Here is a 20,313-nt window from a genome sequence, read left to right as displayed (position 1 = left end):
AAAAGTTATTGCAGTTGAAAGTTGAAAAAATACCCTGGTATCCGGTTGCCCTCTTAAATTGGTTAAATAATAAATGTGAAAGGTGACAGAACCTTCTTTGAGAAAATTATACTGATTTGACACACCCATTGTAAAATGCCATCTAATTTCCGTTTTGACATAATTTTTAACATTCGATATTACTGTTAAATTCAGTCAGAATTATATAAATTAACTAATTCAGTGGCTATTTTGACTGAAAATCATGAGATCCGACTTACGCAGAAATACGAGGTACGCGGTGGTTTGCAACGGTCTCCATTAGCCGTGTATCTCAGGGACCGCCTGTTCTAAGTTGAGCCTTAAAATCTAATGAATGGAAAAATGAATGTAGTTTTGATAATTATGAAATAAAATTCCTTGGTCCTTGGGATTTTTTTCCGTAATTTATCGCTACCGTGGCCTTGCACCTATACACATTGTCATGTGCGAGGTATTGAATGTGTTCAGCGGGCTGTCAAAAAGTGCTATATGATCCATTCCTTTCTATTCAACATCTTTCTTCCCTTTCTGCAGCGATCTTTCTGCTGTAAAAATAAATTCACGTTGTTGTTGTTAATCCTGATATTCGATGCGTACATTTGGAGACTAAAGAACAATGTATTAACTTAGACTTGCAATCGGTAGTGACAAACTCTTTATCGCTGTAGTGAAATCCTGTTTGTTTGCGAGTTGGCAGCATACCTAGTTACGAAGCGGCGTCATTGAAATGAGATTTTCTGAAGCTTTTACAAGCTATTCATAGTTGCAAGTTGCAAGAAAATAGAAATCCTTGCGTGTATGGCAGTAAATTCATCATTACCAAAAGATAGCAAATTATAGCGAATGGCTATAGGTTTGGTCAAATGAAAAGGAAGCAATGCGTTCCTGTTACATGGAAATCAGACAGCTGTGCTCACTGAGCCAGCAGTAAATTTTTGTCATCTTCGCCTTCGTTTTTGTGTTGTTGGAAAAGAACAGATGTTTTCTTTATACACAAAGAATATATGAACTAGAAGGAATAGGAGGAAAATAGCAACAAAAATGTCGTATTCCGTAGTAGAATACTATGGCGAAAATTCAAAGTATCAGTGTGGATATTGTAAGCAGTCGAGTTCGTGCTCATCTTACGGTAAAACAGTCATGTTCTCTTACATGGAACAGCACACGAAGTTCACTGGCATTTACTATGTATCTATTCCGTAGGGATGTGGGCTCATAAGCTTAGTTGTCAAGACTACCAGGAACTTATTGACCGGGGTTGGCGCCGGTCTGGATGTTACTGTTACAAACCCATGATGGACGTAACATGCTGTCCCTCGTACACAATAAAATGTGATGCGATTAATTTTCGGTTGAACAAGTCTCATAAAAAAATCATAAAACGAATGAACAAGTTTTTGCGAGACGGATTAAAGGAAACGTCCGAGCAGGATGCCCAATCGAACATCGACGAAATAGCTACCCATGATGGGAGTGCATGTGATCAAGAGCATACAGAAGTTCCTAGCATGCAACCGCGCGTACTGGATCCGGATCTGTTGAATACGCTTACACACGTTAACAGCGAAAAGCGATCTCCTTCTGCTGATGACAAAACGAGCGCATTACCTATCCCTCCCTTAAGTGGGGTGGTAAATACATCAACGCATACGAGCGATTCAAGCATAAGCAATCAGCCAAAGAAAGCAAAACTAAGGCGCATTGAACGCAAGCGTGAAAAATTGCAGAAAAAAGGACTATCTGGCCCAGACATTGAACAGCTGATGCAATCCAATAACCGAAAAAGTGCCGAAAAATCCTTAGAGGAGTTTCTTTCTGAATCCCCGCAGGATAATGACAGTCCAGCGCATCGTTTAAAGGTAGGCACAAATTAGTAGATAAAGTGCAACGTCATCGTTGAGCTACTCTTATTTCATTTGCTGATGATCTTAATAGTGCTCATTGATTTGTTGTATGAAATAGCTGTTGGTAGTTCTAACTTCTTAACTTTTATTTGTTTTTAATATTTTTTTTATTATTTCCAGGTAAAACAAGTAAATGCAAATGATGGTGCTACCGCCGCAACATTTAAACTTTATAGTTTATACCAACAAAGCATCCACAATGATCCAGCATCCAAATTGAGCATGGATCGCTTTAAGCGGTTTCTTGTAAAGTCTCCCCTGAAGGTAATTTGTGGTAGTATGATGTGTTTTAATTTAGAATATTTGTTTTGTTTTCTTCTTTTCTTTGAAAAACAATCGCCTAATGTTGCATAGATCGTGACGCTTCTTACTTCGGGAGCAAAATTCCAAGAGAGCTTGCATGTTTCTTTTAATCTGTATAAAAAGTATCAGACGGCCATTCACAATGACCCACCCGGTGCGATTGAAGACTATCTGGACTTTTTGGTGAAATCGCCATTAAAGGTACTATTTGGTTTATTTGCACTCTTTTGTTTGTAATTCAATGCTCTATGTTTGATGCTTTCCATCATTACATCATTGTTTCTAAATTTTCGAATGCGATTTTAAATTATTCTAGATTGTATGTGAATCTGGTTTTATAATGCTGTTTTATAATGTTGGTTTTCAATAATGAACACCATGTGGATCGTAATCGAACAATATATTGAGAGTTATTCTGCCAAATAGGATCACAACCACAAGTCAGATTTTAGGTGCCGCAAACAATCCATATGGCTTAAATATGACTAGACTAGGAGCATATTGCGTTCATTAGTGACAGTTTATGCCTTTGACCACTATTACGTCACTTTGAAATAACAAAAAAAAAAAGAAAATAACATGCTAAACTTTTAGTCGAGCAGTAATACTGCACATCCATGTCTGTTTCCGACGTGTGTCAGTTTGTAGAAAAATAGTTTTCCTAATATGCTCTATTTCTAACTTTTTCATGGTTGACATATATGGCTTTAAGGACTTTTTAACTTTTAACTTTAACTTTTTCTAACTTTTTAAGAACAAAGCTTTAAGGATCAAGCTTCAATAAAAGACAGCTGTAGAAATTAGACATATACAGTTAGTAATTTCTTATCGAAACGAGATTTTAACCATCGAATAACATTAGATACCATGTGGAATGGGGTTATCCCTGATCTCGTTGTCGTAATAATTCGTCATAGTTCATAGTTTCAAATATTCATAAAGTTTCAGTGCGTTGTTATATTTATAAAAGAACGTAAAGGATTTCCTTGATTTACGCGGATATTTGAGCTACACGAATACCTCGGAAACGTATAAATTGCGTAGCTAAGGGACAGACGGAAGTTTTCGGAACTGCTTTTAAATTCTATTTTTAATGGGGTATTCTTTTGCAAACATTCAATGGGTATATATTGTTTTTCTTTCTAATGTCTCTAATGTCTCTGTATATTCATCGAGTCTTGTAACTCTTCTCATTGATCGTTGTTGTAAAATGTAAATATGGGTTATACTTTGTGTCGAGATGCCCAAACGTAGTCAATCACGTTCATGCTAAATGCATTTGTTTTTTTTTGTTAATGGATTCCATGTTAAATATAAAACATTAACAATACCAGTTATTTAACATTCCTTCTGTCTATGTTGTCATAAATATTAAGTGAAAGTATTCTTTAACGGCTAATATTTGTTAGAGTCGTGCAATTTGATCTTCGATTTGTGATATTATTTTCTTTTTTGCGTATTCAATTAGTATGCATATTCAAATGCGTAGTCAATTAGTTTCACCTGGTAACAGTTTCGTGAATGGTTATACTTACTTAGCTATCAGATGCAAAAACCGCGTTATTGGTCTTTTGCAAGAGTGTCAAAAATCGCTTACGATTTTGCTCATTGGATAGTCTAGCCAAGCCTATATTTCGGTTATAGTCCTAATCTCACAGGAACAGGGTAACATTCCATTTCATTGACTATTTTACTACATGTACGTTGCATTATATATGATCATAGTATTATATATGAGACCAGTGGTCAGCAAACTTTGTTCGAAAAAGACCCAAAATCTGTAAATTAAACGCGTTGGGTGCCACGCAAGAGCCAAAAAGCCACGTGATAGTAAAAAGATTAACGACCCGTACTTTGCAGATCAATGTCATAGACCCTTCCTACTGACGTTTGGTTTAATCTAGAAAGGTGCCTTTGATAAGATTGTGTGAGTTAAATTCAAAACAAAATGGTTCCATTTGAACTGAACAGATGCTTTCAGGGTAAGACTACGTAAAAAAAACATCTCTTAAAAATAAAATTTTAAACACTGATTGTTAAAAAAAACCACTGTGGCAGCAATTTACTTTAATATAAGCTGTTTTAGTAGTATTTATCTTGTTAAATCAGCACCAGTAAAAGCAGTACCTTTGTATACTGAAAACAGCAACATTATTTAAAACACGATGTAAAATTATATACCTCTCCCCCCCTTCTCTAATTCGTAGCCTTTCCAAGGATTCGGGACTTTTCATCAACAGTATTGGCTGGACGATCGTTTGATAGCTGTTGGAGTAATTGATGTGCTACCCAATTGCGTAAGCTCGGTGTATTTCTTCTACGATCCTGAATATAAATTTCTATCGCTTGGTACTTATGGATCATTGCGGTAAGTTTTGGTAACATACTATCAAAGTGTCATATGCAAACTAACTTGTAACACTACCTTCCCCGGGTTTCCAGTGAACTAGCGTATACACGCTCGCTCTATAAAGAATATCCTAGCATTTCAAACTATTACATGGGGTTCTATATTCACTCTTGTCCTAAGATGCGTTACAAAAGCAATCTGCAGCCTTCGTATTTACTTTGTCCGGAAGCATACACATGGCATTTGCTTGATAGAACAGTTGTAGCGAAGCTAGATGCCAGCAAGTATAGCCGGCTTAACGATGATCCTACAGCGCAAGATACAAACAAAGCTACCGAGCAGGACGTAAACGATGTGCTCCTAATTTTTGGTAGATCCTGCATGACTTATACTCAGTATCTGGTAATTTACGTGCTTTAATTATGTGTTTCAGTTGAGTATTTCATTTAATGTTTATCATTACAGACGGTCGTGGGCAAGGAATTGCCTATATTGTTTGAATATGCTCGCCTGGTGGGAAAAAGTTGCGCAAAGAAAATGATGCTTTATAGGGTATAGAAATGTGCATGACACCGAAGAATGATGAAAACTGCATTGCTTGCATTAGCTGTTCCTTAAAGTGTGTTGAATTTCAAATAAAACCTAAATGGAATGTTTACTGAATTGAGCATTTTTTATTGCTAAATGTTGTTGCAATTGTGATGACATGAAACGAATTATGAACACAATTCTTATGATTTTTGGTAGGCAACGTAGTTGAATATCATATATTATTACATAATATTACACAAAAAAGGGGTAATTAACAAAGTTTTGTCTATAACTTTACACTTAGGACTTCAGGCTCTGCAGATACTGCAGCTGGTTGCTGTTTAATTTCGTTCCATTTCTGAACTTTTCCAGAGCCAAATGCAATAAAAAAGATACCGGAAACGATGTAAAACCCAGCGGTAAGCAGAAACACATACTTCCATTCATCCATTGTATTCTAAAAATACAGATATAGATTATAAATATGATCTACTAAACGAACAACAAGGTATGTAAATGCAGGTATTACCTTTTCCGATGTGAAGAAAGCTACTGTCATGGGTGCTAGGAAACCTGCCGTCGTTGCAAGAAAGTTCATCATGCCATACAAAGTGGCAGCAAAGTTCGGTGCCAAATCCTGTGCATTCACTAAATTAGTAATCGTTGAAGCACCGTTAAAACCGAGACAAGCTATAATGCATGACACGGTGACGATTGGATTCTGTGCGATAAAAGGAAGTGCGATCAGGAATGCTCCTGGCAGGAAATGTGCTGTAAAAGACAAGCCATGATTAAGTGTAATGATCAATGTCATGATCAATGTAAACAGTTTAAGATGACTTACAAAACACGATGAATGATTTTCGTAGAGCAGTGACAGTCATTGTTTCATTCCGTCGCAAACCATCGCCTATGATTCCGAAGAAAAATCCCGAAAACATGCGTGCCAAATAGGGTAAGCTTGAGAGGAATCCAGCGTTGGTTAGGTTAAAGCCAAGTACTTCGTTAATAAACTTGGGTGCCTGTGTAACGAAAAAGTTAAGCCCCCAAAAACTACTGTAATGCGATAGAACAAGTGCTGCGAATGGTATAGATTTGACAACTTTTCCCAGCGGTGGCTTTGCCTTAGCTTTCGATACTGTACTACCAAACGATGCTTCTATTAGATCTCGTTCCTCCTTTGTGATTGTTTTATGATCGCTTGGCGAGTCAGCAATCAGCCAAAACCAAATAACTCCAACCAAGGCAGACAACAGAGCAGGAACGTAAAATGCGTAAACCCAACCGAAGTGTTCTGTTAGCAGGCCAGCAAACGGCCATGTAATGACAGTACCAAAGGTGCTTCCTCCTGCAATACAAGCCACAGCTTTGCTTTTCTCATTCGGTGGAATCCAGCGCGAGATAACGTTGTGCAGCGTGGGATACACAAATCCGCTGAGGAAACCAATCATAAAACGTCCAGCTATGACACACCACACATCGATGGCGGCAAGTAGAGGAAACAATGCGGTAACAATCGCACAGAGAAGGAACGAATATCCAATCAAGCGCTGAGGACCATATCGCTCTGCAAGTGGTCCAGCAGGAAGAGAAGTCAACAGGTAGCCATAGAAGTAGGCTCCAAGGATGTGGCTTTGTATGTTTTGTTTCCAATCGTAACGAGGACCGTAGTCGGGCACGGCTAGAGTAGGTACGATATGATTATCATCTTTGGTGAATGTTTCATTGGAGTGTTCCTGATTTGAGGAGATCGCGACTGTACTGTTCGTTATTATGAAACTGTTGTTTGATACGGTTGGTTGTATCATTGCCAGAAGATTTATCGACATATGCACACGTAGCATGAACGATGCCGTACATGCAACAAATATCATTACTGTTACTATCATTCGTTTCGGGAACGATCCTTCATCAAACGGGATTAAAGAGTAAAAGAGAATTTATTAGTCAAATGTAATATAATGCTGTATTTATGGTACATACCCTTGAAAACATTGGTAGTAAGTATCATGTTCGCCTCGATTGAATGTGATTAAAGGTGTAAAATAAAAACTTTACAATACATTCCTGCAAAGGGGAAGTGCAATGTTAATATAGCATTCGTGATGATGTTTATACAGGTGATCAACAGATGTAAAGATGTGTTCCTCATTGTAATCAGTTTTCTTCTTCTGCTTCGTCTTCGTCTTAATCATTATTATTATAATTATTATTATTATCGGAATTTTGTCACTTCTCAGCTGGGGAATTCAACGTATATCGTGCTATTCAAATGCCAAACAGGGATTAGGCACTTTGGATCTCATTCACCAGTTTTCTTTATTCTTTATGAGTTTGCATAGTATGTTAGTTAAGGTGATTCGGAATCTACTTACAGTGTTATTATTATTATTATTATTATTATTATTATTATTATTATTATTATTATTATTATTATTATTATTATTATTATTATTATTATTATTATTATTATTATTATTATTATTATTATTATTATTATTTTTATAATTATTATTATTATTATTATTATTATTATTATTATTATTATTATTATTATTATTATTATTATTATTATTATTATTATTATTATACGAATAATAGTAATCATTATTATTATTACATTGAATGTTATTATTATTGATATTTATATTACTATTAATTTTATTATATTCATTATTTTTTATTTTTATTTATATCACTATTACTTTCATTATATTCATTATTTATTTTATGTTCATTTATTTATTATTATTATTATTATTATTACTATTATTATCTTGTTAGTAAATTTGCTTATTTTGGGACAAAAGAACTCTTGACAAGCCAATGTCCAATTCACATTTAAATTTATACAATTCGCTATAAACAAATGCTCGCGATGCATTCACGGTGATGTTATTTGAAATATATTATTATTGCATTATTGGGGCGGTCCCGTGGTACAGTCTTCAACTCGACCGACTAAATAAAATGATCCGCCATGAGTTCAAGCCCAGAATGGACCGTCCCCCCGTAGCAAGGATTGACTATCCGGCTACGTGGTAATGAATTAAGTCTCGAAAGCCTGTATAGGCCGGCATGTCCGCGTAGGACGTAACGCCAAATAAAAGAAGAAGTATTATTGCATGTGTTGTAAAAAGTTGGATAATTGAATATCCTTTCATTTGGCATCTTTTATTTGTTTAAATTAACATTTTTACGGGTTTGGCCGTATTTTTGGTCCCTGATACATAATATATTTAAAAAAAGAGATACATAATCACAACAGAAAACACAAAATTGCATAACTAAATGCAGTGATTACAGAGCGTTAAAATGCCGAGAGAAAAAAATACGTTTCAGTATCTTCTTATTTTATGCATCAAATGACAGGTACTTGATGCTTTTCAATGATTGTTTGTACAGTTCTTATCAGTATTTTATAAGCTCGTATAATGTATAATTGTAGTTAACAAAAAATTTAATAATCGTAAGAACGATTCTGAAACTTTTAAAAACTGTTAATTTAGCGTAGTGTGGAATGCAGCGCGTTTTAAAAAAAGGTTGATCAATTTTCCAATACATATTGAACATTGGCAGTATTAATATATCAATGTACTGCCATTTTTAATGTCATTGTCGTATTTAATAACTAAGTGCAAAATATTGAATAGATCAATCAAGTGATTGCTCAAATTTGATTGTTAGTTGCGGTGAAATTTGTCATAGCCACTAACGGATGAAGCATGACCAAACAACGTTCGACATAAACGATGGTATAGTGTAGAAACCTCTAGCGTACAGTATGCTCCCGAGATATACGGTGAACGTATACGATGTTTCATTGGATGTTCCCCGATGTTCCCGCTTATCATGAATATCTGCGTAAGTCAAATATCACGTTTTTAAGCTAAAATACATTTAAAGAATGGCTATCTTTGTTTATGCTACTATTTTTATACATTTTATAAATTATTTAACACGATTCGTGCAGGAAAAAAGGATATTTCTGGCTTTTACAATTTTACAATTGTTGGAGCAAATTTTTATTGATTTGACAATTGATCTGCGAAAGCGTGTATCATCGAATCCGCTTATGTCGTGAACCACGTAACTCGGGCCCGGACTGTAAAAATCTGTACAGGCTGTATTAAATCTCTCCTCTAAAAATGGATTTATATGATACCTAATGACATGATTTCGATGCATAGCACGATTTATTGCACGATTTGGTGCTTGCTGGTGTATTAATTGTTGTAGCATTTTATGCTGAGTTATAACATTCTAATGACGTGTACTATTACTGTTCAGCAATACAATATGGCCGAAACCATTCTAATATTATTTTTAAAAAAATATACAATAGGCTGCTGTTTTCTGGGATAATTTTATGAAAACGTAAGGGGATTGCTGTGAGTTCTTTTTTATGATTACCCATGGATGCAGCGCCTGGTTTGTATCAACAACGGTACAGTAACTTTTATTGTAGTATATATTCAAATGTCTCACTGTAGTCAAGGCGAAAGGATTGTAGGAGATAGAAATTTTTGTGATTCACAGTCTGCCGGTGCTGAAATTAATGTACCTGGTATGATAACAATGTACGATACATATATAATTAGTAATTAGCACCTTCCAAGATTCACGAACCAACAATTTGATGGCAAAATTTATGAACGTTTTGTTTAATCATTATACATCACACCTTAAACCAACAAGTAGTTTCATATGTTGAAATGCCCATCAGTAACTCATTCCAAATATGACAGAATTGGGAAATATGCGTACTTAAATATGGTACTTAAGTAAAAGGAGAAACGGTCATTGAAACAGGGCAGGGCGCTTTTATATCATGTTATCGGTAGGACTGTATCGTGCATTTGTTTTATTTTACAATGTTTTTCTCTCTGATATTCTTCTAAAATATCACATTTATTTATTATCTCTGATATTTTTTTTAGATTATCACATTTTATTCAATCATCTTTATCAGCACTATCCAATGCAACAATGTAGGTTCAATGGACGTATGTAACCGGTTAAACTAACATAACATGCATATATGGTCACTAAAAAAACTGGATCCTGCAAAGACTTACGCAACCTCATCCTTGAAGTTCGTTGGACGATGGAGGTCAATCTTGTTTAATGATTTGTTTTTACTTTTTCTAGAAGAACAAATGTAGTAGCAGATTTTATTTAAAAAATACACTGTACTAAAATGTTGTTTCCAGTCTGAGATTGTATTCAATGGCATGCTGTTAATGACCAGTGAATACGTCGACATTTAATTCCAGTTCCGGTGCAGAATTTTTAAAGGGTAAGGCCTTTCGCTTCACTAGCCCGTGGCAGTTAGCTTGACCTCCATTCATTTTGGTTACGTTGTCAACAACCGCTGATATCTCTAAGTGAATGTCTATAATATAACTTAACCGTTTGCAAATTTCAGTTGAAGGTTTCGTATATTGTTCATGTTTAGGCGAAGATAGCAGAGAAGAACACAAATAACTGTTGGGGAACATCTCACAAGACGAAACACAATACATTAAAAACGTTAAAAACAAACAATACAACATGGTTTTATGAGCTTACACGAAGTGATTCCTAATTCACTTATCCAACAGTCCGGGTGTATTCACACACTACATTAAGCGACACTACCATAGAAGCATTGTATTCACTATTTCCCACCGTTTTGCAGTGATCGAAGATCCACAATATGTACTTGAAATCAACTGTGAATGGCGTGTAAAAGCGATTCACCCTGGTTATTACTGAAACGTACGACGCACGGAACCGTTTGTTGGCGCGTTCGGTAGAGCAATTGATCAGGCACGCATCGCAATCCGCAACATGATCATTTTCCAATGATTTGCTACTCTCTCGTTCGACTGTTGATACGCGCTTCTCTCTTCTCTCTGGTGTGATGTACATGGTACACTGAGCAGCGTTATTAAAAGTTAACTTAAAAGTTAAAATTATTTGAAAATTTTAACTCGTTGCTACGGAATGCTAGAAGCGATTATATTATTGTGTATGTCAAATATTTTAGACAGATTAGTTTAGTTTTAGTTTTTACCTTCGCTCGGAAGCAAAATTTGGTTTTTACAATATCTCTCCGGTTGAAAATCTGTTTATCAAAGCTTTAGTCTGCAGTTGGGCCTATTCACTGAGTGTGACCGCTTAGGGATTTTACTATTATTAATATGCCACTTTTAGTTAATACCTTTTTTGCAATTATACATTTTTACATAAAACTATAGGCACAAATCGGATCCAGATAAATTTTGATGCTGTTTTTGTAAGTAAACTTTGTGATATTTTATAACGTAATGTTCAACGTAATGCTAAATATAAAAAATGGCATCTTTCTTGATTGAACATTTTCCCACTGTTCGCACTGAATATATACGGCAAAAAGAGAGAAGAGAGTATTACTAGTCGATTGAGAGAATATCAATTGGAATTGGATTGGAAAAAAGCTCATGTTGTGAATTCAGCGTTCTGCCGAATGCGCTAACAAACGGTTTCGTGCGTCGTAAGTTTCAATAATAACCAGGGTGAATCGCTTTTACAGGCTATTCAGTTGAAGTTCTAGTGAATATTGTAGATCTTCCATCACTGCATTATCGTGGGTATTAGTGAATACAAGATTTTACGCCAGTATCTCTAGATATAGTGTGCGAATGTATCCGAACTGTTGGTTTGCGAATCATTTTGTGTATTGCTCAAGTTGCCTTGGCTCAAGTATATAAATTATATTTTTATATACCGAAAATTGTTTTGTTTTTCAACATTACTCGATGTTTGGTTTTTCTCTTGTACATGTGATGTTGAAGCTACAATGTATGAAATTTATCAAAAATTTAACAGAACAAGAAGGCAAATACCCCACCATTATCTAATGTGGTTGAGATCTAGACTCAGTAGAGACCATTTCACCATTACGATCGGCAACTATAAAGTAAAAAAAAAAAATTCAAAGCTCGTGGCATTATGCTTTGGGATACATAAATATGCATAGGAATAGTTTTTTCCTTCTATTGAATTATGAATCCGAGAGTTTTTGAGAGTGGAGGGCAATGTAAAGTGTAACTTATAGTATTCTGAATTTAAAATATACAATAATCAAGCCATCAATTAAGTGGGTATTAATTGTCACTTTAACAATTAATTGGGTGTTTAACCGTAGGTGGACTGAGTCGATTTGGCCCCGTAGACGATAGCTTGCTTGGACCGGTCTGGTACGACTCGTACGACTTAACGACATTGCCGTCTTGGGTTCAAGCCCCGAATGGACCATGCACCCATATGTGTAGGAATTTTGAATTTTGAATTTTTTTTTTTTGACTGAAAGCCAAGTCTACTAGTGATGTTCAGAGACAGGTCTTGGCCGGATGTATTGGATCAATTAACTCAACGATAACATTTCTTTGATTCATAATATAAATAAATTAAAATTTTAATATTTCTTTGTATTGATCTATGAACTAATAGAGCTATTTTTCATTTCCTTTCGTAAAATATTTGAGCCTATAAACCTCATTATATTCATATTCATATTTATATTCATTTTTATTTGTCTACCTTCTAGTTACACAAATACTTAAATAATACTGATTAGTTATGTTTAGTTTTAAAATTATATTCGAGGACCTCAGGTTATCAGGAGGCAGATACGCACCGGTAGTTATTGCGGATGAAATATGTTTTGACTGATTACGAAGTGAAATGCTACGCTCCTGAAAGTTATGCAATTTCTGAAATTTCACTATTTAGAAGAGGTACTTGAATTTTGTCTTAAAAAATCTCACTTCTACGTTGTTCTTAGGAACTCCACTTGAAAAGTATCGTTTTTTAATTAATTTTTAATTTAGCTGATTTATCCATTATAATTTACATACCACGTATTGTTGCGAAAGCGGTAACGGTGTGTAAAATGGCCAATAGATGGCGCGGTTTCTTGAAGCTTCGACGCCGGCTTACGTTCGAAAAAGCTTGGTAAAGGTAATCTTTCTCCCGGTCTTGGCATTCTTATTTGTGTTACAAAATGTAAAAGGATGGGAAAAGGCGGGCCCTTCCGACTCTGGAACATTAACATACTATCTAGAATTGAAACAAACTAAAATTCTATTTATTATTACATAATTACATGCCGTGAGTGGTATTGCATTGAATGCTAAAAATCAGAACCTCATCAACGTTTACAATATTCATGAAAAAAAGTTGTCTTTGTAGCGGTCGAAGAGAACATCGATAGTAGAGTGGGTGGTGGGAGGAAAAAAATCAGGGTTTGATTACATTACTGGTGTGCAACAATAGGAAACATTTGATTTGAGTTAAAAAATCGTTGTTGAGGTTTTTGTGTTGCTTTTGTTTCATCGGATCAGTTTTTGACTGTTAGTCACTAAACTGAAAAGCCTCTCATGGCAATTTTTAATTATGTTTTGAAAATCGTTTTACATACTTTAGTTTGAATTTCAAAAACAATCATTAAATCATTAAACAGACTTATTTTTATTTTTTTTATTTAAAAAATATCATCAAAAATATCATATATTATCCTAATAAAACTCATAAAATCTAAAAAAAGTTATAAAAACACTTTTAAAAATCGTAAAAAAAAATATTTCTGTAAAACCTTCCCAAAATATATTTTTTTAAATATATTTTTAAATGGACAATTTTGCATTAGTGCATTAGTTAGTACAAAATACCTATTTTTCGACGTGTGTTTATTTTTTATGGTACCACCCTAAATTTTTTGTTTTAATAAGTCATGTAATAACAGTCCTAAAATTTTGAAAAAATTTACGAAAATGAAAAAAAACATTTCGCACAATTTATACATTTACTGTTCTTAACTATCTCTCCGCATGTTTGCCGCAAATCGCCTAAAACGAAATAATAGTGACATATTTTAAATATCCTTATACAGTGGAGCGCCGTTTATGCGGTTACCTTTCATCCGGATGTCCGTATATCCGTGCTGGTCAGATATGATAGTCAAAATTAAAGGACTTATTGTGTTGACAATAGGTGATAAGTAAGTAAGTTAGTATTGTGTTGACACTTGTACCTATTGTCCTTGTAATCTGAGTATCCCGGTGAGGTCAAGTCCCAATGAGCCCGGATAAATGGCGTTTTAAATTGTAATCTCCTCTGTTACGCTGGATAAGTTTAACTTGTGATGTTCGTGACAGACGTGTGGAAGATGAGGTGTGTACTTCGATGATAGATTGTAACAGGCACTTAATGATCTGAAGAACAGTTTGTAAACTAGGATATGGCACCAAAACTTTCTAAACATATTGTGGAAAAAGATTAGATCAGAACATTTTCAAATATCAAACGGAAACAGATCGTTAATTCTTGATGCCAATGAACATTTATAATAAAATATGAATTTGCTGCAATCAGAAGGTTGGGGAGTGCTTGATAATTGAATTATTAGACTAAATCTCAAAAACTATCTCCAAAGCACCGTCATTTTGAATGTGAAGCATGTATTAGATATGAACGTGCTGATTGGATTGTGCTATCCATTATTTTAGTTTGGTAACAACAGTTACACAGGATTGGTTTGATCGTCAAATCGCACGTCTTAACAACCAACATATGCGTCATAGATTTAAGCACCGTAGGGAGCGAGCTGCACTGACTATCCTTCTATGAGTATGGCCATCTAACCTCGTTGATGGCTTAGGCAGGCCAAGAACGGCTAAGATAGCTTAATTTGAAAAAAAGGAATCATTTTTTCATCATTTAAAGAAAAATGTTACAAACTGTTACAATAAACAACATAGAAACATAATAAATTAACATTTAATTGATTCATCGCTCCTGTTTATCGTCCCTTCAACGCAGCACGCTCTTCTTGCTGGTAAACGGCAAGATCAGCCATGGAGAGCTGCTGCATCGAATGAACCGCGTCCCATCTCCGTCATGTTCGTTTTGTCCTGCAATAGACAAACTGGAACATAAATTCGCTGGCAGCAGAAGATTTGCTGATGCTGGGCAGATTCTGCACCAGCGAATTAGCGTTGTAATTTCAGAGTGTCCGTCTTCGTCAACGTCATTGTTCGGTTTGTTGCGTTTGCCTGTACTAAATGGCATTAGATAAACGCAGCCATATCCTAAGTTTGTTTGCGAACTATGTCATCCACATCATTGGAAACAATGATGCTGTGATTGACATAGAAGTTCTGCGTTGTTCATTGTAAATATTAATGTTAAATAGAACCTAAGCACGTTTGCAATAAAACTTTAAAATAAAATTGCAACAGTTGTTAAACGAAAATTTGGCTTACCATGTACGTGGTGTATAACAAGGAATAACATGTTTCCCTGAATAGAAGTCTAATTAACAAATTAACAAGATGGGTTAAACTTGGGTAGCACTAATTGCAACCCAGAACAAATAGTGTACATACGCATTGAAGAAAAATGAAGAACCATATAAAGTTTAAAAAATATGTAAAAAAGTGCTTACTGCAGTAGAATAGAAAAAGTTATCAAATATACATTTGAACACAAAGCTGCTACAGTATATTGCGGAGTTGTTATAGCTTGCCCAAAATTATCTCCCAAAAACTCGACCAACGGAATTCCAACGAGTGTTATCGACATTAAACATACGCTCAAATATGCCACATTAAGACGTGCGTAAACTGCAGTTTTTTTTAGTTGGTAGAGCAACATGATAATTGTTAACCACGTTGGAAAGTGGTTGATCTGTTCAGCGGTACAAAACCTCTTATAACGATTATTGTTAACTAGATATGACGTTTCATTTGTTTTCGCTGTACACCATTTACCGGAGTGTTATCGGTGTATAGTTCATACAGAAGAAACAAATGTTTAGGTGCATCACATTCTATGCGTAATTGAAGTAGAGTAGCAAAAAAAGGTCGGTAGTTTTCGGAAGAGCTTTGCACCTTTCCTTCTAGTAAACGGGATCTCCTGGGGGTTTCAAGGAAACGGGTGCGAATCGTCCGAAAAATCCGAATTGCACGTTCCGCACGCAGTTCAAGGCACGTTGTTTGTTTTCTTTATACGGGTGAGAACAGTGTGTATCGTTTTGCACGTCGCATTGCATGCATACAACACACGACAGACAGTTTGAAAACAAAACAAAAAAGTCGAGAAAAGTGTCATACGGGCTTTCATCGCTGCAAAAGCTTGCAGTTAAAACACTCAGGTTTGACCCTTCGCACAGCGAGATAGCTTGTGGTTTATAAAAGCCCTTGCAATCCAGCGTGTACATTTTAGTTTGAAGTCGCATGGTTTGGCCTACACGGTGCAACTGGCCGGCACGGTGCGTAACTGCAGACAGTGCGATAGAAATTATTCGGTGTGCTGCAACAAGACAACGATGATGGGTGCGAAACAATATTCTACGTGCTCAGCTCTATTGGCAGGCGTAATAGCTGCCTGCTTGGTTCTTGGTGACATTGGGGTGAATAGTGCTCAAACGGCGCCGGTTTTGTTTCTTACTGTGAAAAGTTGCAACTTTGGTATGACGAAAGTCGATCATTTGAAGTGTGGTTATTTGATTGTGACAGACATTTTAATAAGCCCTGATGGAGTGCCGCTACCATTTTTCCACGATAACAGTGAGTTTTTTTTTTCATTTATTATAATAACAGTGTTCTGTAAAAGTACGACATTCAAAATCATTCTCTCTCCGTTTCAAAAGGAATCAATATCAAGAAGTCCGGTCTGAAGATAATTGCGTCCTTTGGGGGGTCAGTAGTGCCTTCTGAGCTGTTTGCTTTTCTAACGTGTGATGATCAACGGCGAGCTGCATTTGTGAATAATTTGGTCGAGTTTACACTAGCTCATGGATTCCATGGAATCGATTTGGGCTGGCTCTATCCAGCACCACAGGAAAGGGTATGGCAGTACACTACAAAATCGGTTCCGTCAGTATGCTTACGAACTTTTCTTTACAGGATCAGTACGTCCGATTGTTAAGGGATTTGAGACTTGCTTGCGATCTGAATGGATTGGTGTTAACGGTGACTGTTCCTAGCCGACCGTCCGTGATTGAGGTGAACTATCCGGTGGAAAAACTGGATAAGTATGCAGATTACGTTATCTTGAGTACGACGGAATTTAGAAAACTACGCAAAACATCATTCATAGCACCGTTGTACTCATGCAGTCCAGGGTCTTCCAATAGCATTGTGAGCATTAACTTATTATTGACCATTGAAATCAATTGCAACGTATAAGCACATTCTTATTATTACAGGATTACCACGTGGATCGATGGAAGATGGCTGGTCTGAGCTGCGGGAAAATTGTCATTGTAATTCAAACAATGACATTAACGTACAAGCTGTACATTCAGAATGAGTATCGGGTGGGTACACCAGCTCTGCAGCTAAAGATTCGTCCGTACTATAAAATCTGTCGGAAACTGTACAGTGGGTCGCTAGAGATTTGGGACAGCAATGTTCGAAGCCCTTATGCATTCCGTGATTTATCCTGGTACTCATACGAAAATGAAAAGTCCGTTAAAGAAAAGGTGTGTTTCGTAGTGCAGCAGGGTCTTGGCGGGTTGGCTGTGTTCTATTACGATGAAGATGATCCGATCAATATATGTGGAGATGGGCAGTATCCTCTTACAGCGATAGTGGTAGCGGCAATGAATTCACAGTACCATCCGCCTTCAGTGATTACTGATTCACAGATCTACCATTACGATTCACCATCGTTAACGCCACTATCACAGCTAGACTACCACCAATACAGTGAGGTTAACAGCAAAGACCCACTGGTTGTTTATGTAGAAGAAGAGAACCCATATGGAAAGACAGTATTGCCCTCCAAACCAAGCACTGGAACGTATTTTCCATCTAGCAATGTTCAACACAAATCGGGTCCGCTGAATTACAGCATGAATAAGACGTCGTTAACCAGAGAAATGAATGATCAATTTTCTACAGATGGGTTTGAAGCGTTTTATGGTGCCACAGACTCAGGATCTGATGAGTATCATGAAGATTTTATGGATACGATTTACGGTTTAATGGAAGTTGGTCAGAGTGTAGATATGGCTCCTCCCCAATTATCTACAAGCAATACGCCTTCTATGGTGTTTAGCGAACCAAACCCCGTATCGCCCACTGTACAACTGTTCTCGGAAAATGTTCCCGTAGACAACTCACGGGCATGCAAATTGTTTTCAGAACATACCAATAATCATCCTACGGGACACACTGCCTGCACTGGGTGCAAAGGGTTTGGTACTTCCAAGCCATGTACGCATTGCTCCTCTACGCCAGTCGAGCATCACCGAGCATGCTGTCCGTGCAAGTTGTCAGGAATTAAAATAGTCGCTACAGGAAATGCACCGACAACTACAACTACTACAACTACAACGACGACAACTACAATGGCGCCACCTGTCATTCACTTTTTCCCGATGATGCCACCAACAATGAAGCCACCTACATGTTGCCAGGGGTGTGAAAAGTGTGTCAAAATTATGGCGACCGGTAATGCCGAGGCTCCGAAAGAGGTAGTACATCCTGTACATTGCCCTTGTACAACGCCTGGGCAACATCTGAATGCTCAGTTATACTCAGAGCATTCATGCGTGCCGGGAGCCAAAACTGCTGGAGTAAAAATTCAAGCACAAGCTGTTGGAGCGCAACCAATTGTTCCATCTGCACCTTTCGGAGTGAAGATTTGTCCTCGCGATGGAATCCTTCACGATCCGCATGATCGACGCTCATATTATCTTTGCAAACGTGGCTTGTGAGTATACATGGTTAAGATATGCTATGATGTACAACCAACTTTACAAACAAACAAAATACAAATAATCTTTTCTGTTAACGTTTATATTGCAGGCCCATGTGTGATGAAAATAAGTTCAGCTGCGCACACGGTTACATATTTAACGAAATGAGTAAAAAATGTGTACCGGAAGGATTGTCGAAATAGCTGCATCGCTGATTTTCTTACGTTTATAATTGCTTACCAGAGTCTGTTTATGTCACCTTCCTACGTTTGCGGAAAAAAGCTTGCGTGCTGCTTAAACAATCCAGTGATTGTGTCGGTCTGTTTAGGTGAGCGTTTGCAAGTAATGTGTAAAGATAGCTGTAGATAATAAATAGTTTTCCAAATATTAAACATCCTGCATCGTCTTTGAAATAAGCTGCACTTCCTAACATGCATTGTTTCACAATCACTAAACAAACCATAAAGTGATATGATTTTCTTCCGTGTTATCAATGCTCTGGTCACGTAGCAATACTTTTTACCAAAAAAGTTTCAAACGTGCTTTTCGTGTGAAACATGTGGCTTTCACAGTATAACAAACAGTACTCCAACAATGGTGCCTGGAAATATAATAGACCGGATGTATTGCTTGATTAGAGCGAAAGTGATATGACTGGTAAACGTTAACGGCGTACTGTACATATATGTATAATTTACCTTCATTTGATAAGTTGACACGCTCACAGAGCAATACAACAAAACTCTAGGATTAGACTTGTGCCTGATGGGAATATCCACATCCATCGATACTATATTCGATGTACGGATACCAATGGATATGGATTGGAGAACCATAAATTTAATTGATTTTTTTTTATTTGTTGGGAATACTAGACGGCGAATTTGATTAAAATAGATTTTTTTCTTTTTTATTCATTACATTCGCCGTTTGTTAAACACGCAGCCTACTGAATTCGAATGCACTTATCGAACTAGTATGATAACACCAAACCTACTAAACCTACTGAAGTCTTATGAACCAACCGGCCTCGTATGAACCTATTGAACTCGTTGCATCCACTGACCGGGATATCATATGCTCATATGCAGTAGGAGCTGTTGAACCTACTGGAACCAAAGTTACTACCTGTAGCGTTCCGGGTTGCATTTGTATTGTCGGTAGGTTCGGGTCGACCCGCGCATCACAAGCGTACACACATGTACTAATAGCTAGTGTGTATCAAGCACTCAAGAGGAAACAATATTGTCCCATGACCCATGACCCATGAAAAATTAGTTTAAACAAAATTTAAAACCAAGTAAAACAACTTTGGTAATATTACGAATTTGATTAGACAAGACAGATACAAAGATAATGCTATGGAATGTAATGTCTCATGTGTAAGGCGCCCATTCATTCATTGCGTAACGCAAAATTTTCAAATTTTCGACCCCCTCTGCCGTTAGTGCAACAAACTGTAACGTGGAAGA

General features: G+C 36.5%; 3 protein-coding genes across 9 annotated transcripts; 2 read left to right on the top strand and 1 right to left on the bottom strand.

Moving 5' to 3' along the window:
* Window positions 1-474: 474 nt before the first annotated feature.
* On the top strand, window positions 475-5,241 carry LOC1272670 (arginyl-tRNA--protein transferase 1). 4 transcript variants are annotated; one of them, XM_061661691.1, is made up of 7 exons: window positions 480-1,150; window positions 1,225-1,880; window positions 2,046-2,171; window positions 2,280-2,429; window positions 4,436-4,596; window positions 4,671-4,980; window positions 5,044-5,241. In XM_061661691.1, exons 1-7 carry the CDS (start codon window positions 1,063-1,065, stop codon window positions 5,134-5,136), a joined length of 1,584 nt encoding a protein of 527 aa, XP_061517675.1. In that variant the 5' UTR covers window positions 480-1,062; the 3' UTR covers window positions 5,137-5,241. The 4 variants fall into 4 exon arrangements, with proteins under 4 accessions (XP_061517676.1, XP_061517675.1, XP_061517677.1 ...); XM_061661692.1 differs by lacking the exon at window positions 2,046-2,171 and having other exon boundaries at window positions 475-1,150; XM_061661693.1 differs by lacking the exon at window positions 2,280-2,429 and having other exon boundaries at window positions 2,046-2,189.
* A 9-nt stretch (window positions 5,242-5,250) lies between these two features.
* Window positions 5,251-10,908, bottom strand: LOC4577825 (putative inorganic phosphate cotransporter). Of its 4 annotated transcripts, none has more exons than XM_001230814.3 (5): window positions 10,681-10,908; window positions 7,093-7,176; window positions 5,954-7,015; window positions 5,639-5,880; window positions 5,251-5,566 (listed from the first exon to the last, which is right to left on the bottom strand). In XM_001230814.3, exons 2-5 carry the CDS (start codon window positions 7,118-7,120, stop codon window positions 5,396-5,398), a joined length of 1,503 nt encoding a protein of 500 aa, XP_001230815.3. In that variant the 5' UTR covers window positions 7,121-7,176; window positions 10,681-10,908; the 3' UTR covers window positions 5,251-5,395. The 4 variants fall into 4 exon arrangements, with proteins under 4 accessions (XP_001230815.3, XP_061517689.1, XP_061517688.1 ...); XM_061661705.1 differs by having other exon boundaries at window positions 5,954-6,131; XM_061661704.1 differs by having other exon boundaries at window positions 10,780-10,798.
* A 2,805-nt stretch (window positions 10,909-13,713) lies between these two features.
* Window positions 13,714-20,101, top strand: LOC5667853 (uncharacterized). Its single transcript, XM_061661687.1, has 5 exons — window positions 13,714-16,703; window positions 16,787-16,983; window positions 17,043-17,276; window positions 17,345-18,855; window positions 18,951-20,101. Exons 1-5 carry the CDS (start codon window positions 16,463-16,465, stop codon window positions 19,042-19,044), a joined length of 2,277 nt encoding a protein of 758 aa, XP_061517671.1. The 5' UTR covers window positions 13,714-16,462; the 3' UTR covers window positions 19,045-20,101.
* The last annotated feature ends 212 nt before the right edge of the window (window positions 20,102-20,313 follow it).

The sequence above is a fragment of the Anopheles gambiae genome, chromosome 3 (genome assembly GCF_943734735.2).
Source record: "Anopheles gambiae chromosome 3, idAnoGambNW_F1_1, whole genome shotgun sequence".
Lineage (NCBI taxonomy): Eukaryota > Metazoa > Arthropoda > Insecta > Diptera > Culicidae > Anopheles > Anopheles gambiae.
The sequence above is the reverse complement of the archived record's forward strand: the minus strand, read 5'-3'. Positions and strand labels throughout refer to the sequence as shown.